Source organism: Dama dama, chromosome 15, assembly GCF_033118175.1.
Source record: "Dama dama isolate Ldn47 chromosome 15, ASM3311817v1, whole genome shotgun sequence".
Taxonomy (NCBI): Eukaryota; Metazoa; Chordata; class Mammalia; order Artiodactyla; family Cervidae; genus Dama; species Dama dama.
In genome coordinates this window covers 37,948,798-37,967,121 of record NC_083695.1, presented here as the reverse complement: position 1 = coordinate 37,967,121, position 18,324 = coordinate 37,948,798, and the positions used below count along the sequence as shown (strand labels likewise).

Below are 18,324 nucleotides of genomic sequence, written 5' to 3'. Positions count from 1 at the left end.
CTTGGCAGCTGGGTGGGGGGGGGGGGGGAGGGGGGGTGGGCCAGCACTGTGGATCGCTTGCTCCCACTGTCTGTGGCTCAGGCCAAAGGTCACACAGGGCATCCACGGGGACACCAGGCCTCCAACCCAGGAACCTGGTTCTCTTGTTCACTCGCTGAGCAACCCCTGAGGAGTCAAGGTTAACGTTCGATTTTCTGCTCTTATGTGTCGTGTGCACGTGCCTGTGTGTTTGTTTTGCTTTGTTTTCTGTGGAAAGGAAACAAGTCCAAGGCAAGCACAGCCTGCGTTTCGACATCTCCTGGAGCCGTGGAAACCAGTAATTCCCCTGGACAGGAAGGATTTCCGGTTAGACTTAATGTCCACGTCCAGAAGCAGCTGGCGGCCAAGAGTGGAGAGAGTGGAGTCCACAGCAGAAAGGGGCATCAGTGGACCCAGATGGGAGGGCCCAGCTCTGACCCACCCCTGTCTCTCTTCCCTTGGCGTCCTCTGCCACCCTCACACCCCTAGTTGAGGCCTCCAGAGAGAAGGGCTCACTTGAGATCACTTGGGAGATAGAGCAGGATTTGAACCCTGAGATCTCACCTCCTGGTGCAGTGTTTCAGAGGCAGAGCCGGAGCTCAGCCCCAAGCAGCGTGCTGTGCCCACAGCTGCAGGGGTGGGGCGAGGAAGGCTCCAGGGCAGAGGTGGTTTGGGGAACAGGCAGCTCCAGCCCGTGAAGGCCTTGGTGTAAGAAGCTTTTGCACCAGACACAGGGAAGGGAAACCAGCCAGTTCTCCAGGGTGGAGTTGGTGGGGGAGAATATGTGCTCAACCACCACCCCCCACCACCTCAGCACCAAAGGCCTTGGGGGCTCTGGGGACCCTCGTGGGGCCCAGAAACACATGCGTGGAGCCCCTGTGTCCTTATCTATGAGCTGGGGCATGCGGGACCCACTGCAGGCTGCAGAGGGCGCTCTGTGCCGAATGCATCTCTTCTCACTGGCTCCCGCTGCCATGGGGCTTCTGCCCTGGGTCCTGGCCACAGGCACACGTCTCTCCTGTCCCTCTGGGCGCATATGTGCTCTTAACAGTCAAGGCAGGAGCCAGGGCAAAGAACAATATAGCAGGTGGGGAAACTGAGGCCGAGGGAAGGCCCTGATGCCTCAGACTGGCAGACAGGTCCTTCCATCTCCATGGTGTGTGCTTTTTCTGATTCCAGCCAGAGGCTCCAAGTGCATTTCCACCAGCCCTCTCAGGCCTTCAGTAAACAACTAGGGCTGTCTCCTTAGGGCCAGGTCCAGTGCCCTAAGCCAGGGCTGGGCCCCGTGATGATCTGGGTGGGGAGTCAGGCCCTGCCTGCCAGACCCCAGCTCCCCACAATCTAAGGTTGGGCATCCAAAGGCCACCCCAGCTGCTCCCTGGCCGGCCTCCCCCATGGTGTTGGGAGGGGAGACGGGGCAAGAGGAGCTGAGATAGAGGCGGTGACGCCTGGGGAAGGGCTCCCGCAGCCAGAGGCAGGCGTTTGGTTGTTCCTGGATCTCTGGCTGAAGCCAGGAACAGCCTGTGCTCGGGCACAAAGGCCCCTCCTCACACCTCTCCACATTTCTGCAGAATGGTTAGAGGCTCGGGCTCGTGGTTCTCCATCTCTCTCACACACACATTCACATACCTCTTTGCACTTGCTTGCACTAACACATATCCACACACTGACACATGCGCACTCACACACTCTCAGACACATTTACACACACACACCACAAACATGCACGGCTGCAGCCCATTGGGAGTACTGAGGGGGTAGGGAGCCCCTCTCCGACTCCTGTTAGCCAAGGGTCACTTTTAGAGAGGGGAAAATTCCCGGCCAGAGGGCCATGGACTTCATGTAACTCTGCCACCTTCCCCACAGGCTGTACCTCCCTGCCATGAGCCAGGGGTCCCTGGAACCATCCAGTGGGTGAGAGAAGTCAAGCCCCAAACACACATCCAACACAGTGATCATAGCCTGTCCTCGTATTGCAAACAGTGGAGCGAATTCACATCTTGTCAGGTGTGATGAGGGCCCTGTGAAAAGTGGGTCATGTGAAAAGTGGCCTGTGATGAGGGCTGTGTGAAAAGTGACCTCATCTGTTAGACACGTGGGTTGAAGGTGAAGCGAGACAGTGCCCAGGCTTTGGCTTTGTTCTCAAATAATCCAGAATATAGACGGAGGGGTGGGGGGAGTTGCTGAAGTGAGACTGACAAAATGGTGACCATGTCTGAAGTGGGGATCCGGGACCCTGGGGATCTACTGTCCTACACTCTACTTTGAGTTCCATTCCTGGGCCGGAGATGAGCTCAAGGCAGCTGGACCAAGGAGGTGGGCGGGCATAGTGGGGGCAGGGCCTCCAGACCTGTCCCTGCCCTCATTCAGCACCACCCCCCTCCCCCAGAGTCTGTGCACCTTCAGCGCTGGTGTGGCCTGTCTCACGACAGGGTTAAGTGCAGAGTGAATGAGTGAGGTCTGCTCAACATCCACGTGCCAGCTGCTGGGCTGCATGATCTACATATGCATCGTCAGTCTTGGTCTTTTTCACGACTCTGTGAGCTGGGTGCTAGGATGAGCCCCAGTTCACAGAAGAGGAAGCCAAGGTCCAGAGAGGTTGACGGACTTGTCCAAGATCATACGGCTGATGACAGCAGAGCCTCGGCCTGCGTCCCTTCCCAGACCCTCTTCCCAACTCTCAGCCCCAGGGGTATGTCAGGTCCAGGGCTTAGTCCCTGCCTCCGGCAGCCGTGCCACTGCCCAAGACAGCCAGGCATGGGGCCGGCCTGCCTCAGCCCCCAGGTCTCTGGGCCCCTCACACCTGCCCCGCTGAGTCCGACAGCCTTCCTGTGGTAGCCTGGAGCCAATAACCAGCTAGTGCAGCTGCTGTGGTGGTTACTGCAGGCCCGGGGAGAAGCCAGAGCTCAAGCCAAGCCACTCAACACAGAACACAAACCCCCAGGAGGTCTCTACTCCCTTCCCACCCTCTTGAAAACCTCCCTGAGGGCCTCTTTCCCAGTTGCAAGGGGAGCCCTGCTGCTACCTCCACTACCTCCAGGAGAGCCAGGCCAGCACCTGTGCCTTCTCTCCTCGGACACTCACCCATTCTGGCACTCCCCTGCCCCCCTTCCTCAGCCCTCCCCCCGCTGGAGCCCTGTATTCATGCCCATTCCCCTCCCACATCCTCCCTCTCGGTCCTGGAAGTGAAAGTCCATGCCAAGCCCTCCATGCTGGGAGCTGAGTAGCATCCTCCTCTCCCACCTGCTCAACACCCCTGCTCCTCCTCTGGTCACCCCCAGAGGTCAGGGCCCAGCCCCCACCGCCCCTCTGCACCCAGCTACTGCAGCCTGTGGGGCAATTTGGGATCCAAATCTTGCCTTGTATGTCCAGGATTGTGGCACCTGCTGTGTCCTCCATTTCAGCACCCCTCATTTCATCCTGGCAAGGACTCTGGAGTCAGACGGACTAGATGCAGAACTGCAGCTTCACTATTCATCAGCTATCCTCCTGAGCTGAGCGAGTTGCCTCCCCCACCCCAAACCCCAGGTTCCTCTCTTGCAAAATGGAAATGATGCTGCCTGTCCCCAGCTGAGGGTCATTGTCATGATTAAACACCTGGGACGTGCTTAAGCATTTTTAGCTACTGCACCAGTCATGGAGGGGGTGACAGTCCCCTGGGCCTGTGCTGCCCTTGAAATGTCATCCTCCCCCCGCCCCTTGTGATTCCCTCTCTGCCTTTTGCCTCTTTATTATACCTCTCATCACCTTGAGCCAGGCCTTCTGAAAATTTTATCCCAACCAGGCGGCAGATGAGGCTTTGCCCCAGGACAGGACGTGAGTCTGTCTGGTCCTTGAACTATACACCCTCCCCACACCCTCCCCAGACACCCACACCCTGTTAGTTCAGCTCTGACTGCACTTCTACCTGAGTTTCCCTCTTGCGCTGCAGCAAGTGACCTTTGCCTAGCATATAACTGGTCTTCCTCTCTCTGGAAACCTGACCCATCCCGACCCCACAGTGGAGACTGCTTCAAACAGTTTGGCCTAGATCTCTCTCCCCCAATATCCCTGGCAGCTCAAAACTTGCCCCCTTTCCTCTTGCAGGAATCGGCTGGTCCCCTGATGCCCCCTGGTGGTTAAGTCTGAGAACTGCGAGTTTCTGCAGGCTGCAAGCCTGCACAGGGGACAAAAGGGGATTTATCTTTTTGCTCTCAAACCCGAGATGAGTCCTGACCACTCCAGCACAGTACTATCCAAGCCTCATGCAACTTTGCTTGAGTAAAACTGTCAAGTGGTAATATCTGAGTTCTCCTTCTTGATTATAAAAATAATGCATACACAATGTGAAATGGAAAGAACACAAAAATATGAAGATGTGAAAATTCTTAGCAGCCCAATTTCCTCCAGAGATACCACTGTCGAGTTTGGCCCTAACCTTCCCTAGAATTTTTGCTTGTAAAAATATTTGTAACTGTAATGTACACACACACCGGGTTATACTTGACATGCTGTTCCATAACCTGCCTTGTTTTCACCATCACCTCTTCCTGCTAGCACAGAAATCTGTTTCGTTTGACTAACAGCTGATTGCACTCTTTTGTTAGGTAATGTATTTATCAATTCCCTATTGAACAGCATGGGCATTCTTGTTTTTAAAAGTAAATTTTTTTTTTCTTAATTATCTTTCTGTTTGGTACAGTAGGAAGATCTGGGGTTAGGACTTTTATCTAAAATAAACAAACAGCTCTTACAACTCAATGATAAAAAGACAAATAATCCAACTTAAAATCAACAAATATCTGAATAGACATTTCTGCAAAGAAGATGTCCAAAGGGTCCATAAACACATGAGAAGATGCTCAACATCATTAGTCATTCATTCCAGTTCAGTTCAGTCGCTCAGTCGTGTCCGACTCTTTGCGACCCCATGAATCGCAGCACACCAGGCCTCCCTGTCCATCACCAACTCCCGGAGTTTACTCAAACTCATGTCCATCGAGTCGGTGATGCCATCCAGCCATCTCATCCTCTGTCGTCCCCTTCTCCTCCTGCCCCCAATCCCTCCCAGCATCAGGGTCTTTTCCAATGAGTCAACTCTTCGCATGAGGTGGCCAAAGTATTAGAATTTCAGTCTCAGCATCCAATGAACACCCAGGACTGATCTCCTTTAGGATGGACTGGTTGGATCTCCTTGCAGTCCAAGGGACTCTCAAGAGTCTGCTCCAACACCACAGTTCAAAAGCATCAATTCTTCGGCGCTCAACTTTCTTCACAGTCCAACTCTCACATCCATACATGACCACTGGAAAAACCATAGCCCTGACTAGATGGACCTTTGTTGGCAAAGTAATGTCTCTGCTTTTTAATATGCTATCTAGGTTGGTCTTCACTTTCCTTCCTAGGAGTAAGCGTCTTTTAATTTCACGGCTGCAATCACCATCTGCAGTGATTTTGGAGCCCCCAAAAATAAAGTCTGACACTGCTTCCACTGTTTCCCCATCTATTTCCCATGAAGTGATGGGACCAGATGCCATGATCTTAGTTTTCTGAATGTTAAGCTTTAAGTCAACTTTTTCACTCTCCTCTTTCACTTTCATCAAGAGGCTTTTTAGTTCCTCTACACTTTCTGCCATAAGGGTGGTGAGTCACTGGGGGTACGCAAATCAAAACCTAAATGAAATACTGCTTTGACGTCAAGACTCAGAAAGATGAATAATGAAAAGTGCTAGTGAGGCCATGAAGAAATCAAAATGCTTATGCATTGCTTGTGAGAATGTAAAATTTTCTAGCCACTCTGGAAAACAGTCTGATGTTCCTCAAAATGTTAAAATGAAGTTGCCATTAAGGCTAGCAATTCTTACCTATATGTAAAGTAGTACAATATTATTTATAGGTAATCTGTGATAAATTAAGCTCCATATTGTAAATCCTAGAGAAACCACTGAAAATACAAAATGAAGAATTAAGTCTAATCCATCAATAGTGGAGGTAGAATGAAATCATTTGGGAGGAAAAACTCAATCCAAAAGAAGGTAAGAAGGGAACAAAAACCAGATGGGACAAAGATAAAATAAATAGAAAGGAGATCAATTTAAACCTAACTATATTGATAATTAAGTTGAATATAAGTGGCCTAAACTTTTAATTGAACGGCAGAGTTTGTCAGATTGGATAAGAGAGCAATGCCACCACTTACAAGTTCCTTGTCTTTTAGCTCTACATCTTCCTTTCATTACCCTGTTTGTGATACTGTAACCATTGTTTCTCGCCACCTGAAATTTTATTAACCTTTATCAGTAGAGGGGTTCCCCTGGTGGCTCAGACATTAAAGATCTGCCTGCAATGCAGGAGACCCGGGTTCTATCCTGGGTCAGGAAGACACGCTGGAGGAGGAAATGGCAACCCATTCCAGTATTCTTGCCTGGAGAATCCCATGGGACTGAGAAGCCTGGCAGGCTACAGTCCATGGGGTAGGAAAGAGAAAATCCTGAGCAACACACACAATCAGTAGGGGGCGCTAGCGAGATACTTTGTTAGGTAAACCCACGTGTGGTTAACAATTTTTTATATTAAACTTTACTGTGTTGTTTCTATATCCTGTCTGGACCCTGACTGATGAAGAATTGACACTGGCGGTGATCCCAGGAGATAACCCCACAAACGGTGTTCAGAGATTTGTTTAGCCGTGCCCTTGGGCCTGAAGGCATGGCTGAACAATAGGAAGTGGGATGATGGTGATGCATGGCATGCCGTGACTCCGCAGTGCTGTGACCTGCGGTTAAGTGATGAGAAGCACGTGCCTCGGGAAGCCAGGTGGCTGCACACGTGAGGGTCACGGCAGGAGCATGACCGTAAGGACTACACTGCACGGTGAACTATTTTGAGCAGGCTTGATTGTTCACCAAAAGAAAATGACAAACACGCCCTTTAATTCTCGGCTTATGTGCAGGTCTGAGAACCAGAAAGCTTCTGTGACAACTCGAAAACATCTTTCATTTCTTATAGAAATGGACTGACATCACTTAAAATCAAACAAAAATGTAATTGTGTAAGCAGCTGAATTACAGAATCGTTTGAATTCACAGTCTCGCTAAGGCTTTGACGTGAAGGGCATCAGTGGAAAAGAACTGGATCCTGAAGTTCGTGACGGGGTACATCTGTTTGGGTCCAAATGAAACTAACAACTTGAACCCTTCAGTCACTCCATTCCCCCCTCACCTGTGCAAGTAGCCTGCCCTTCTGTGTCTGGGAAGAACGGACTTCACCGTGGACGGGTGCTTTGAAAGGTAATACCCAAGACCTACCAAACCACTTCCATCACCAGCTCAAATCTCAGCATTTTCCAGAGCGACAGGACTTCAGAGCAACAGCTTGTACACCCAAAGAATTCTGAGACTTTATATCACATATTTTTAAGCAGATTTATTGTGATATTGTTCACGTGTCATACAATTCATCCACCTGAAGTATATAATTCAGTGTTTTTCCAGTATATTCGCAGATAAATGGAGCCATCAGAACACTCAGCATGGAACCAAGATTTTCTCTATTCACCCTATTCCAGTGGACCTCAGACACAGATCTGACTCGTGGCCTCCAGGAGCTGTTCACTGAGAAATTTTCTCCTGTCTGGGCCCACCCAAGCCACCACTCCCCACAAAGCCTGGCTGAATAGGCTGCCCTACACATCACCCAAGAGTTTCCACCTGCAAACTCAAGTGAAGCATCTTTTACAGTTGGAGGGTCTTACTCCAGATTCCCGGAGCACACAGTGAATAATGTTTTGCAAGTCAACCATGACTCTAGTGGTCTGGTGGTCTCCCTTTTCAGTCTTGTCCCCCTCTTGCCTACGAATTCTCAATCTTTAGTTGAATTATTATCTGAAAATCCAGATTCTTAGATTCCACCCTCAGAAAGTGGTATTCCACAGGTCTCAGCCATGGCCTGGGAATCTGCATGCTTTCTCAGCGCTGCATGATTCCTAGGAGAAGCATTGCTTTAGACCTTACCAGACCTTAGAAGCACTGGCTGACATTCCTTTTCATGGAGCAACATTCTATAAAGCCCAGCCATGTGTTAAATTCTCCCACATCCTCATACATGCCACACAAAAGAAGTCAGACACAAAAAGTAAATCTTGTAGGATTCCATTTCTGCCAAGTTCTAGAACAGGTAAAATGTATCCACAGAGACAGAATCACTGGGTTCCTGGGATCAGGCACAGAGGTAGCTTTCTGGAGAGATGGAAGCTCTCCATCTCCTTATGAAGATAGGTTCTTTAATTTAATTTGGTGGCAGTTACTCAGTGTATGAATTTGTCAAGTTATTGATCTGTACATTTAAAATGTGTGAATTTTATTGCAGGTAAACTATATCTCAATGAAATCATTTTTTAGCTTTTATAATTTTTTTAGTTTTTAAATTATGAAAGCATTATAACATATTTACAGGATGCTTGGAGAATACAAAGTTACATATGGTTCCACTATATATTACAATATTTTTAAGTCGATAAATTAAGATTTTTTTAGTTGGAGTTTCAATATCAAACTCTCAAAAATTAATACAATAAATAGAAAAATATAAGGATATAGTAGACCTGAAAAGCACTATGAACCAACTCAACATAATTAAGATTTATACAATTTTCACACAACAGCAGAATACTAATTCTATTCAAGTTCCCATAGACTATAAGCCAGGAGGTACTGGAACATATCCAGGGATGTAAAACAAGGTGCAAAAATGTCAGGGTTTAAAGGTTCAGTGAAGTCAGTTTGAAAAGCTCTCCTGTGTTGTCTCAGAAAACTGCTATTTCAGATATTTAAACACGTGTTTACATGACGTCCACATACGATTCCATCTGTGAGAGCGTGTGTATGGCTCACTGTTTCCTTCAGGCACTAGGCGCTGTGTGCCAGCAACAAGTCAGTATCTTAATTTGTCTGTTGCGTAGGCTCTGCTTTGTATAGTAAGACCATTCGGGATCTTGTGCAAGAGTTCTAGGAAACTCTTCCCATCTTTGGGAAATTCTGTTTTTAGGAAACTTCTGAATACTTTCGTCCCCTACCCGACACTAGACTCCTCCGCATGGGAGGGACACACACACACATACTCCTCTGCATGGGAGGGACACGCACACACACACACGCACATACACATATGCTTCCTCCTCGTCAAAAAGGAAATGCTCTGTGAACTGAACACTTGCCCCACAGGCTCTGTGGCCCTGCGACCCCTCAGAAGTCACGAGGGGTCCAGCGGTCACACCTCAAGGGGCTGGCCCTCACACTTGTCAACAGCACCACTGCCTCCCAGAATCCCCAGAGGTCAAGAGGAAACCACAGGGACTGAAATCATGGCTTTGACCTAAGAAATTCGAAGAGCTCTGAATGTGTGTGATCTGAAGACAAAGGGGGTCTGTGGAAATGCCCCCCACAGAAAGCCATCTGGTCTGTCGGGTCCAGGATTCTAGCCCCTCCTCTGCCAACTGACTCAGGAAGTCACCTTGGCAACCATGACCTCAGTTTACCCATCTGTAAAACGCTGGATGGACTGAGCAATAACTGTTATTGATACTTGGCTCAAGATCCCACTCTTCAAATGAAATCCCTTTTAGAAAACATAAGAGGGTATCTATGATGGAAAGACCCACCTGATGTGAAGAGCCCACCCATTGGAAAAGACCCTGATGCTGGGAAAGATTGAGGGCAGGAGAAGGGGGTGACAGAGGATGAAACGGTTGGATGGTATCATCAACTCAATGGACATGAGTTTGAGTAAACCCAAGGAGATAGTGAAGGACAGGGAAGTTTGATGTGCTGCAGTCCATGGGGTTGCAGAGTCGGACACGAATTAGCAACTGAACAATTGAAAGGAGTTCAGGGGCCCACGCTCATGTTGGAGGACGCTTCAAGGCTCTTTGAGAGCTGTTTGACAACTACTAGATGAGCTGAGTTCCCAACACATATAGCTGAACTGACTTCACAGAAACTCTCCATGACTCTAATGACCCAAATCCTCTACTTATTTTTTGCTTTTAGTTGCTAAGTCATGTCCGGCTCTTTTGTGACCCCATGCACTGTAGCCCACCAGGCTCCTCTGTCCATGCGATTATCCTGGCAAGAATACTGGAATGGGTTGCCCGTTTTCTTCTCCAGAGGATTTTCCCGGCCCAGGAATTGAACCCAAGTCTCCTGCATTGCCAGGCAGATTAGCCGCTGAGCCACTATAGAAAGTCCAGCCATGGTGAGCTGAGAATGACTACAAGGATCTGGGACCACACACCATCACACTTGGGGAACTCCAAGGTGAGGCAATGCTAATCATTTTGTGATTCTTCTATTATTCAGACTGTCCTCCCCTGGCTGTTTAAGGAAGTTCTTACTCTCCTCCCACCCCTCAATCTGCCCTCCCTGTGAATTTAGGAATACCTATAATTTAACTCCAAATTTAAATGGCACAGAGGGAAGTAAAGTCCACATCTAGTCCAACATAATCACAGCTCCTTCTTTTCTAAGACCCAGACACACCAGAAATGCTGCCCTTGTCCCTCCAGACCACATGCCAAGGCCCGTGTTGTGTACTTGACACAGATCACGTCCAACCTTCACCACCCTGTGAGCTGGGCACTGTTATCCTGTTACTCTGCTGAGCAAAACTGAGGCTCAGTCACCCAGAGGCACGCCAGCGCTCTCGGGTGGGCTGTGGATGCTGAGAGAGTTTGTCTGAGCCTGTTTCCTCTTCTCTTGAACAGCATGACAAGAATACCCTCAGAGGTAGCTGGTGGACTGCAAGTCCATGTAAAGGCCCTCCTCAGAACACAGAGTAACAGCAGTTAACAATAAACGCTGGCTCCAAACACTTGTGTTATAGACAGTGCTCGCTCAAGGCAAGGACACCAGGTTTTTATAGAAAATATGATTTATTTTCATATTTAAGGTGAACATAAAGAAATTTTCCAAAAGTATATTGTGTACATAGTCAATAGATTAGTTTATTAAACACACAGGAAAAACAAATCAAAGCCCACCAGGAAAATACACTTTGACTTCCTTCCAGAGCACATAGCACTTAGAGGTTATTTCTATTTTCAACTTGGGAATTCACATTGACAAGGCACAGCTTGCAGTGGGTCTGTCCCCCGGTTCAGCTGCTTCCACCCCCACGGGGTCTCTCCAATACAAGAGCAGCAAACCAACGGGATTCACAGTGGCTGGGATTAAAGGCCTCGGCTGTGGGACCGTCACAAAGGCCTGGATGTGCTCCAAAGGCCGAGCTCTGTAGGTCTGTGGCTTGTGCCACCAACTCAGGTCACACCACAGCCTGGAGTAGTTAGTGTCACAGCTTTAGCTCCAGGGAGTCTTGTGAAACTATTCCGATCAGAAAGACAATATTAAACAGATATGACAGCCCTTTATGGCAACTGGTTTTCCCCTGTGGCCAAAGAAGAGGCAGAAACCGCCTTCAAAGCTAACCCATCATGTGTGCCCGAGGCACGGGTGAACTTGAGCCAGGCAGTCACAGATGATGCCTACGAGGAGCGGTGACCCTGTGTCTACAATGGGAGTCCAGAAACGGGGCGCTGGGGAAGGGAGGGCGCTGGGGAAGCTGCCCGGTGGGTCCTGTGGGGTCTGACATTCCTGAGAGGCCTCCTGGAAGCATACAGGGTCAGCTCAACTGGCCGCAGTCTGTGATGACGATCTTCTTGGATGTCTTCCCACTCTTGGAGCCGAAAGATTCTATTTTCTTCACGACGTCCATGCCCTCTTTCACATGGCCAAACACAACATGTCTGCCATCCAGCCTGGGAGGAGAGGTGAGCCAGGTAAGCAGAAACGAGAGTGCTGCAATGTCACCCGGGGTTACGGTCCAGCGGTCATGGAACCGTTTACCGAAAACAGCAGTTCTGAAAGGAACTCAGACCGAAAAGCAGGCCCAACCTCTCACAGGTCCCGTGTGGAGCCTTGCTGAGTCCCCCAGCACACACCAGAGGATGGCTCCCTCCCAGGCTGTGTTCTGCCCCACCTGCTGTGTGACCTTGGCCGGGGCCACTCAACCTGAATCCTGGGAACCTCACCTACAAAGAGTGAATTATTCTCATCCTGCACAGGGAGATGATGGGATATTGAACTACTCTGAAGAAATAAGTCTGTGTAAATGGAATCATTTTTTTTTAAGTGTTTTTTTTTTTTGATGTGGGCCATTTTTTAAGTCTTTATTGAATTTGTTACAATATTGTTTCTGGGGTTTATTTATGTTTTGGGTTTTTGGGTTTTTTTTTTTTTTTTTGATACGAAGCATGTCGGATATGCGCTCCCTGACCAGGGATCAAACCCGTACCCCCTGCATCAGAAGGTGGACTCAACCACTGGAGCACCAGGGAAGGCCCTTATGGAAGCGTCTTAACAGTCAGGAACTCTGAGGTGAGAGCCAAGATGATACGTATGGTGAACCTACACAAGTCCCAGGCAGCTCTCTCAGTCTGAGAGAGTCCCAAGAATCTAAAAGGCAGCTCAGCTCAGGGCCACCAACCAAGACTGGTTACACTTCGGGATCCACCAGGGGTTTCACAGACGGAGGGCAGGCAGGGCCAGCAACAACCTACCCATTCCGACATCTGTGTCCCTTCTGACTCAGAGGCTACAGACCACTAGTATCCACCACCACCTGGGTCTCCCTAAAGTCCTTGGAAATGGGCTTTATTAAGTCTTAGCTCCAGGCCAGCTGTTGTCCCCTCACCCTGCTGAGATGCCTCAGGGTGAGGACACAGGGGACTCTGGGCAGAGAAAACTGATTAGATAGTGGGAAAACTGACCCGGGAAGACATCCCTAAAATACAAGGGCAATGGAAAAGAGGGTTCCAGCGGGGCTGGTGGCTGCCACAGGCTGGTACTAATGCCTGATGAGAAATCCGGTGTGATATCCAAATGCTTTCTACTGCAGCATTTTCCAAGGTGCAGCCCAAGATCAAATAAGCTGGGAAATGGCAGGTTAAACCAAGTGAGCAGGCTTCTGCCACAGGCCATCCTGAGGCCTGGTAAGTTCTGCAGCATTTCCCCAATGTATTTGGTAAAAGAATTCTTTCCTGTGTGTACGTGTGTGTGTGTACATGTGCATGCTCAGAACACTGAGAAATTCCAGCAACAATGGGAAGCCTGATAAAAGACAGAGTTGCAAAATAACCCAAATTCTTCCTCAATCCTTTCGGGGACTTTCTCCTCTTACACACTCAGCCGGGTGAGGGCAACTGCCCCAGAGCAGAGAATTTGGCCTCAAACTACCCTCCCTTTCCAGCTCAAGGTCAGCCCTGCTTCCCAGAGGGCCTGGACCAGCAGCCAGCCACTCACCAGTCTGTCTTTGTGGTACAAATGAAGAACTGGGAGCCATTGGTGTTGGGGCCCGCGTTGGCCATGGACAGGACACCTGCAAAAACAAGCAGGATGACCAGGCTGCCCCAGGAGGCATCTCACCTGGGAGTTGTTCAAGAATGGATGACTTAAGCCACAGGAAGGATGCTTGAGGCTGAAGATACTTGGGGTTTAGAAGAGGAGAGCCAAGCCCAGAGCACAGTCACCCAGGGCCTGTCTGCCTTGACAACACAGGAGGGAAGGGCCTCCTGGAAGCTCTCAGTGGTAGAGCAGGGGCAGGACCTCCAGCTCTGAACTCTAGCTTTTCCCACATCGCACCTTGGGTCCTAAAGGTAACACAATGCTAGGGCTTTGCTTAACGGCTCTCTCCCGCAGGTTCTCAAAGAAAGGTTTGTTTTTGAAACTGAGAGCTCAGGATGAAAAAGCCTCTGGGACAATCCAACAAGCTCACCCATCACACTTAAGGAAGGAAGGTGCGTCCCTAGATATGGAGCCATTAGGCTGCAGTCTCCAGGCCTGCTGGGGTGGCAACGGCAGGCTCACAGCTCAGGGTACACTGCCCAGGTAGGGACTGGCAACCTTACTCACCCGGCCCCTCATGCTTCAGTTTGAAGTTCTCATCAGGAAAGCGGCTTCCATAGATAGACTTTCCCCCCGTGCCATTGTGGTTGGTGAAGTCACCGGCCTGTGAACACGGAGCGCTGGCTGAGTGTCGCCACCAGAGCTGGCAGAGGGGTGCTGCTCCCACGCTGGGACATAGCCCCCAGCCCACCCAGGGCTCACCCTGGGAGCCCTCAGGCAAAGGGGTCAGAAAACACCCAATGATAGCAGGGCTAATATAATGCTAAGGAGCATAAACAATAACAAAATAAAGGTTTAATACTTTCTGCCCCAGTAACTACCCTGGTTCCCGAATGATTCATTTTTGTCTGAGCGAGATTTTAAATGATCCTTAAAAATTCTTGGCCATTTCGAGCTGCTTCTTAAGTGACCTAGAATTTTCTACCCACAACTCTTGGAGGGTAAACAAGGAAGAAGCCAGGAGTCCCTGCTCCCCAGTGTGGTCTGTGGGGAGCGGCAGTAGCTGGCAGAGCCAGGTCCCTCCGCTGAGCCCCCTTCCTGTCCCAGCATCTCCCCTTTACCCAGCCCAGGACAAAGTCCACCCAGGGCTGGCGGTCTTCCTCATGGTTTGCCCAAGGCTTCCACAAGGAGCCGCAGACAGAGGAGCCCAGGGTCTGCCAGCCCCAGCCCCCAGCCACCATCATATTGCTGTTTTCCTGAGATGACCTCCTCAGGTGAGAGGGGTGACCTGACCAGCCCTGCTGAAGCATCCACAAATGCCAATAAGGTGTCCCCAGAGAGGACTGGGCCTCCCGGTGCCACCATCCCATGCTTCCAAGAGCCTGTCAGCTTTGCAGTCCCTGCCCTTGCCTGCTGTGGTGAGAGGAAGACCCTAGCCCGGCTCAGACATCCGCTTCGGCTCCTGCTCAGTCTACAGCCTCGGGCAGAGCTGGGGGCCCCTGCAGCTGAGAGCCACTGGCTGTGGCCAGGCCTGTCCCACAGCCACAACCCCCGCCAATCGCTGCATTCCTCACGTTCAACACGTCAGCAGGCCCAGCCCCACCCCATGCCACTCACCATAATGTGATGACAGCCACCAGGTCAGGATAGGGGGAGCTTGGGGGCAGAAATCCAGGCTGGAGAGGACTTCAAAGAGGTCATGACAGCCATGCTCCTGCCTCTAGGCCTGCTGGCCTCAGACATGAGCCCCTGTCTTAGCAGGGTCTGACCTAACACAGGACAACCCTTAGCATGGCTCAGGCCCTGGCACCGGCAGAAATTCTTGCCTGCCACACCTACCCACAAAACTTCTAACATAGCAAAGCTAATGCTTCTGAAAAGAGGCTGAACACATGACTAAAGAACAAACGCATTTAACCGAGAAAGATGCCCTATGCTGGAGAGAGGCTCCAAGTCCGGACCTGTGTGTTCTTGTCTGTGCCTGGCCTCCCTCCTCCTCCCCTTCCTCCTCATCTCTTATGCCGAGTGCTCGGTGGGACACACTGGGGGCTGTGGGCAGAGACTGAATACGCTGTCACTCCAAAGCCTCCAGCACATCCACACCCTGATGCCATTCTCCCTCCACTGCTCCACTCTCCTGGCCCTGCCAGGCAGGGCCGTCCTGCCGCTTGTCCTGTTGCTTAGCTCCTGGGGCAGGGAAGGCACTATGGCCGCCAGGACAAGCTCCAGACTCTCAGAAGGAGAGGACAGGCTGAGCAAATGACTATGGTTGCCCTCTATCCAGTACTTTCCAGGCATGACCACACTGGCTAATCTCCGTGACATTCTCCAAGGTGGCCCCATCACTATGCCACTTACAGAAGAAGAAGAAGTCGAGGCAGCAAGAGGCCCACCATACCTGGCACATGAAGGACGGAATCACTCTGTGGAAGGTAGACCCTTTGTATCCAAAGCCCTTCTCCCCGGTGCACAGGGCTCTGAAGTTCTCTGGTGGGGTGAAGGAAAAAAGCAGGTCAGCAGGGCCAGGCCTCAGTGCAGGGGCCACAGCTGGTTCCAGCCAGCGCCCTCTCTACCCACCCACCCCCCCAGGACATGGAAAGACCCCTGCCCCGGGGTCTCTGCTGACTGTGTGACCTGGGACAAGTCATCCTATGCCCTGACCTCAGCATCTGAGCACTGTGGCAGGAGTAGCACTGGGTCAGTGGGGCAGGGAGTCCAAGTAAGTCCACCCTCCACCAGAAGGCTCAGAGAGGGTCAGAGGCTGCTCCAAGGTCCCCAACAGCTGAGCCACATGTAGTGGTGTGCTCCCATCTGGCCATAGGTCTCCTGCCCTGACTCCTCTCAACACCCCTCCCACCTCACCAGGCGCCTCTCTCTTCCATGTGGCCCAGACTCAGAAGGCCCCGGTCCCCGTCTCACCTGCTGTCTTTGGGACAACATCGGCCTTCAGCTGCGGGAAAGGAGAGGGAAGACAGGTTCAGTCCAGAGGCAGGTGAAGGAAGGACCCAACCCCCTACACGGCCCAGGAGCCAGGGAAAGCACCATTCCCGTCATTCGCAATCCTCCGTGGGAGGCCACCTAAGCAATCATTTCTGCCAGCTGCTTCCTGAACTGCAGGTTGGGAGGGGCAGCCTCAATTTCTCAATCTGTCAGAAGAGATGAAAACACCACCCTGGCCTTCTTCTGGGGGCAGAACTGGCAGAGCTGCTTCAGCTGGGCCCAAAGCAACAGAGACCCAGGACCTGGAGAGGGTGGCCTCCGGGGGGAGCCAGTCCAAGCTCCCCAGTGGGCAGGTGGGAAACTGAGGCTCCGAGAGAGGCAGGAGGGACCGGACCGGACGAAAGAGAAGGCTGGAGCCCCATCCAAGCCTGCCTCTTGCCTCCCAGTTGCAAGAGCCACCCTGGTGCGGAACTTATAAAATAAACCGGTGCTCTCCGTTTTCCAAAAGAGGAAACGAGGTTTAACTGAGACCCCTTTGTTCAAAATGGACTTGAAGGCTACACCCAAGCTTCCCCTCTGTTACTTTCTGGACTATGTAGGTTTCTTGCTTTGTTTTTCAAAAAGGCCCAAAGAGCTGGGGCAGGCACCGAGTGTCTCCTTGGGAGACTGGCTGGGGTTAGAGTTGGGACGAAGAGCTCTGAGCACAGTGCCCTGACCCCAAAAGGTCTATGCCAAGTCTGGTGGCTGGAACCTGCGACCAGGCTGGCCCGAACTGCTGGGAGAGGAGGCGGCCCCAAACCACCTAGCTGTCCTGACTGCCCGATAGCGGGGGGCGGGGCTGGGGCCGGCTCCGCCTTCTGCAAGGGCCACCACGTGAGCTCCCCGCCGGCCCGCCGCCCCGACCCCCGAGCCCCCTGACACCCACCTCGAAGCTCGGGCCTAGGCGCCCACCCGGTGAAGTCTCGGAGCCCCTCCGCGGCCGGCCAGCGGGTCGGACCCTCCTAGCCTACGATCTGACCTTGAGCTTTCTCCTCCACACGCGCCTTCCCTCCCGCTCCCACTAGTCCAAAGATCCGAAGGGGAGGGCTGGAGAGACCAGTCCGATGCCCCTTCTTAAGAGATGGGGAAACTGAGGCCCAGAGCCCGGGGGGCAGGAAGCAAGGTCACCCAGCGAGCCAGGCACAGCGCCGGCCTGGGGTCCAAGGCTCTTCCGGGACCGTTCCCCAGGCCCAGTCCAGCGCGGTCCGGTCCGGTGGTCTCACCTCCAGCACCACGCGGCCGAGCGGCTGCCCGTCAGCGCCCACGTCCAGGTACACGAGCGGGTTCCCGGAGGAAGAGGACGGGCCGCGGGAGCCGCTGCTGCTGCTGCAAGCGCGGACCGCGGGGAGGCGCAGGTGCGCTGAGCGCGGGCCCGAGAGCAGGCCGAGCAGGCGGGGGCCGCAGCGGAGCGCCAGCATCTTGGGCGCGCGGGTCCGAGCTAGAGATCTACCGGCGACCGGAGAGGACGGAAGGGAGGGTCGCTAGTGCCCAGTGGGCAGAGTCAGCAGCCGCCGCGCACCGCCGCCTTTATTGGCCCAGTAGGCCTCGCGGCCCCGCCTCCATCCCGCCTCCTCCAACCTGTTCGCGGGCTCCCCCTGCTGGTCCCAGCTGGCAGCGCACCCAGGCTGGTGGGGCGGTGGGGCGTGAAGTCTTCTGAACACACCCCAACCATGGCTGGAGATCTGAGGGACAGATGCAACTTCGCCAAGGGAGGCCGGTTCTATTTTGTGAGGGTCCCAATAGATGAAAAGAAGGGGTAAATGCTAAAACGTGGTTAACTTCAAAATAGGAGCCTCCATGTGTTTTTCTTTGAATATAGCAGAAGTCTGCCTTGGAGGCTTTTGCATACACTGTCCCTTGCCCCACAGGCCCTGCAAATGGACAGACAGACCAAGAGAGACTGTGGCAACTGAGAGTTAGTCAAAGAAAGCTGGAGACGAGAGGCGGGATTAGA

General features: G+C 51.9%; 1 protein-coding gene across 1 annotated transcript; it reads right to left on the bottom strand.

Annotated features, from left to right (window-relative positions):
- Positions 1 to 10,905: 10,905 nt before the first annotated feature.
- On the bottom strand, positions 10,906 to 17,883 carry PPIF (peptidylprolyl isomerase F). The gene is made up of 6 exons (XM_061161923.1): positions 17,594 to 17,883; positions 16,311 to 16,341; positions 15,790 to 15,878; positions 13,959 to 14,055; positions 13,350 to 13,425; positions 10,906 to 11,806 (listed from the first exon to the last, which is right to left on the bottom strand). The coding sequence occupies exons 1-6, from the start codon at positions 17,786 to 17,788 to the stop codon at positions 11,671 to 11,673; spliced, it is 624 nt and encodes a 207-aa protein (XP_061017906.1). The 5' UTR covers positions 17,789 to 17,883; the 3' UTR covers positions 10,906 to 11,670.
- Positions 17,884 to 18,324: the final 441 nt, after the last annotated feature.

What these genes read in the sequence shown, in the direction of transcription:
- PPIF (XM_061161923.1), bottom strand. Translation starts at nt 17,788, where the DNA reads ATGCTGGCGCTCCGCTGCGGCCCCCGCCTGCTCGGCCTGCTCTCGGGC. An exon ending in TGTTGTCCCAAAGACAGCAG is followed by an intron (nt 15,879 to 16,310) that starts GTGAGACGGGGA and finishes TCACCCCACCAG; the next exon opens with AGAACTTCAGAGCCCTGTGC. An exon ending in ACTGAAGCATGAGGGGCCGG is followed by an intron (nt 13,426 to 13,958) that starts GTGAGTAAGGTT and finishes TTGTTTTTGCAG; the next exon opens with GTGTCCTGTCCATGGCCAAC.